At 65.2% G+C, this 2,065-nt stretch overlaps 1 protein-coding gene across 1 annotated transcript in view; it reads right to left on the bottom strand.

Moving 5' to 3' along the window:
- Positions 1–1,558, bottom strand: part of fzd10 (frizzled class receptor 10) — an 8,035-nt gene extending 6,477 nt beyond the window's left edge. Inside the window, exon 1 of the mRNA XM_008337533.3 lies at positions 7–1,558. Coding sequence (XP_008335755.1) covers positions 7–1,451 — 1,445 coding nt within the window. The 5' untranslated portion in view covers positions 1,452–1,558. The remainder of the gene's footprint in view (positions 1–6) is intronic.
- Between the last annotated feature and the right edge of the window lie 507 nt (positions 1,559–2,065).

The raw sequence follows: 2,065 nt of genomic DNA, 5'->3' as shown, positions 1-2,065 counted from the left end.
CCGCGCCAGCGCTCCACGTTGAGCCGCTCGTAAACGTAGCAGGCGATGACGCAGGCGGCCGGCACGGTGTAGAGCACGGAGAAGACCCCGATGCGCACCATCAGCTTCTCCAGCTTGTCCGTGTCCTCGCCCTCGGTCCTCATCACCCTGCGGATGTGGAAGAGGGACACGAAGCCCGACAGCAGGAAGGACGTGCCGACGATCAGGTAGCAGGACAGCGGGACCAGGACGAAGCCCGTCAGGGCCTCGGCGTCCATGCCGCCCACGTAGCAGAGGCCCGTCAGCTCGTCGCCCGCCACCTTCCTGGTCACCAGGATCAGGACGGTCTTCGCCGCCGGGACGGCCCACGCCGCCAGGTGGAAGTAGCCGCTGCGGGCCTCGATGGCCTCGTGGCCCCACTTCTTCCCGGCGGCCAGGAACCAGGCGAGGGTCAGGATCACCCACCAGAGGGAGCTGGCCATGCCGAAGTAGTAGAGGACGAGGAAGACGGCGGTGCAGCCCGCGCTCTCCAGACCCTCCTGGACCACGTACTGGACGCCGGCGTCGCGGTCGCACGCGATGCCGTCGGCGCCCGCCGCCAGCCGCGCCAGGTAGCCCAGGGAGTAGACGCAGTAGGACACGGACAGGAAGACGATGGGCCTCTCGGGGTACTTGAACCTGCCGGGGTCCACCAGGAAGGTGAGCACCGTGAAGGCGCTGGACGCGAAGCAGAGCACGGACCAGACGGACATCCACACCAGGGAGAAGCGCTTGTCCCCGCGGCTCCAGTACACGTCCACCTGGGGGTGACACCTGGGGGCGCACGACTCGCTCTTCGCCACGAAGTGGAACTTGCCGGGGTTGGCGCAGCCCTCCTTGCGCCCGCCGTCCTTCAGGGGCAGCTCGCGGTCGCCGCCGCCCGGTAGATGCGGCGGTGGCCTGAAGTCCGGCGGCTGCGTCTGGGAGACCCTGGGGGGGGCGGCGTCGTCGGAGGAGCCGTTGGTGGGGGCCTCCATGCACAGGTGGTTGGGGTCGTTCCTGGTGGGCAGCCGGGAGCAGTCCAGCGAGTCGGGCCAGGGGAAGTTGAAGTGGTCCAGGACGGGGGAGCACTTGGCCCTGACCTGCTCGCACATGAGGCGGCAGGCGGGGATGGGGTTGGACACCTGCTCGGTGCACATGGGCGCGTAGAGCGAGCACAGGAAGAACCGCAGGTGGCCGTGGCAGCCGAGCCGGATGAGGGTGGCGAACTCCCGCAGCTCCAGCGCCGCCTCCTGCTGGTCGTCGTGGCCCATGAGGTTGGGCATGCGGGTGCTGTTGTAGCCGATGTCCCTGCACTGGGGGATGACGATGCGCTGGCAACGACCCTCCCCGGACCAGTCCGGGTCCGCGGAGCTGATCGCCGACGAGACGCCCACGCCGCCGCACAGGACCAACAGCGCACCCAGGAGGTTGACTCTGGCGCAGGAACGCATCCTCCCCAACACACCCCCCCCGGGGGGGCAGGGAATCGAACCGAACACCTTCCTCGCTCCGCAACGGTTAAAATCCACCTTTCAGGTAAAAAAAATTTTTTTGTTTTTTTTTTACGTAAACTTCCACTCGGCGTCACTGCTTCACTTCTCTTTCACTTCAAGTCATTTTTTTTTTTTCCCCCCGCGGCGGTTCGTGGACTCGAACTGCGTCCGTATTTCCATGCGCTCAGAGTCCGGGAGACATGCGCAGACTCCTCGGTTCCTGGTCCCCGGTTCTCGGTTCTTAGGACAGAACTTGTCGAGTGTCCCCCCCCTCAGTCCGTCACTTGTTCCCGGCAGACTTAGCGACGACAAAAACAACGACAAAAACAACAAAAAAATCGTCCACGGAGGTTCGACGGTGAAACACTCCACGCACACACGGAGCCACAGCGGCGGCAGCGGCTTCTCCTCTCCGTCTCGGTCTGAGCAGCGCGGAGCTCCGTGCGGCTTCAACCTCCTCGAAGATCCGCCTCCGAACGCGGAGCCCGTTTTTTTTTTTGCATAAGAAAAGAACCCGGACGGACAACGCGCATGCTCCGTGCGCACGCCGCCGCGACGCGGTGCGGCACCAG

The sequence above is a fragment of the Cynoglossus semilaevis genome, unplaced genomic scaffold (assembly GCF_000523025.1).
Source record: "Cynoglossus semilaevis isolate Cse_v1.0 unplaced genomic scaffold, Cse_v1.0 scaffold282, whole genome shotgun sequence".
Lineage (NCBI taxonomy): Eukaryota > Metazoa > Chordata > Actinopteri > Pleuronectiformes > Cynoglossidae > Cynoglossus > Cynoglossus semilaevis.
The sequence above is the reverse complement of the archived record's forward strand: the minus strand, read 5'-3'. Positions and strand labels throughout refer to the sequence as shown.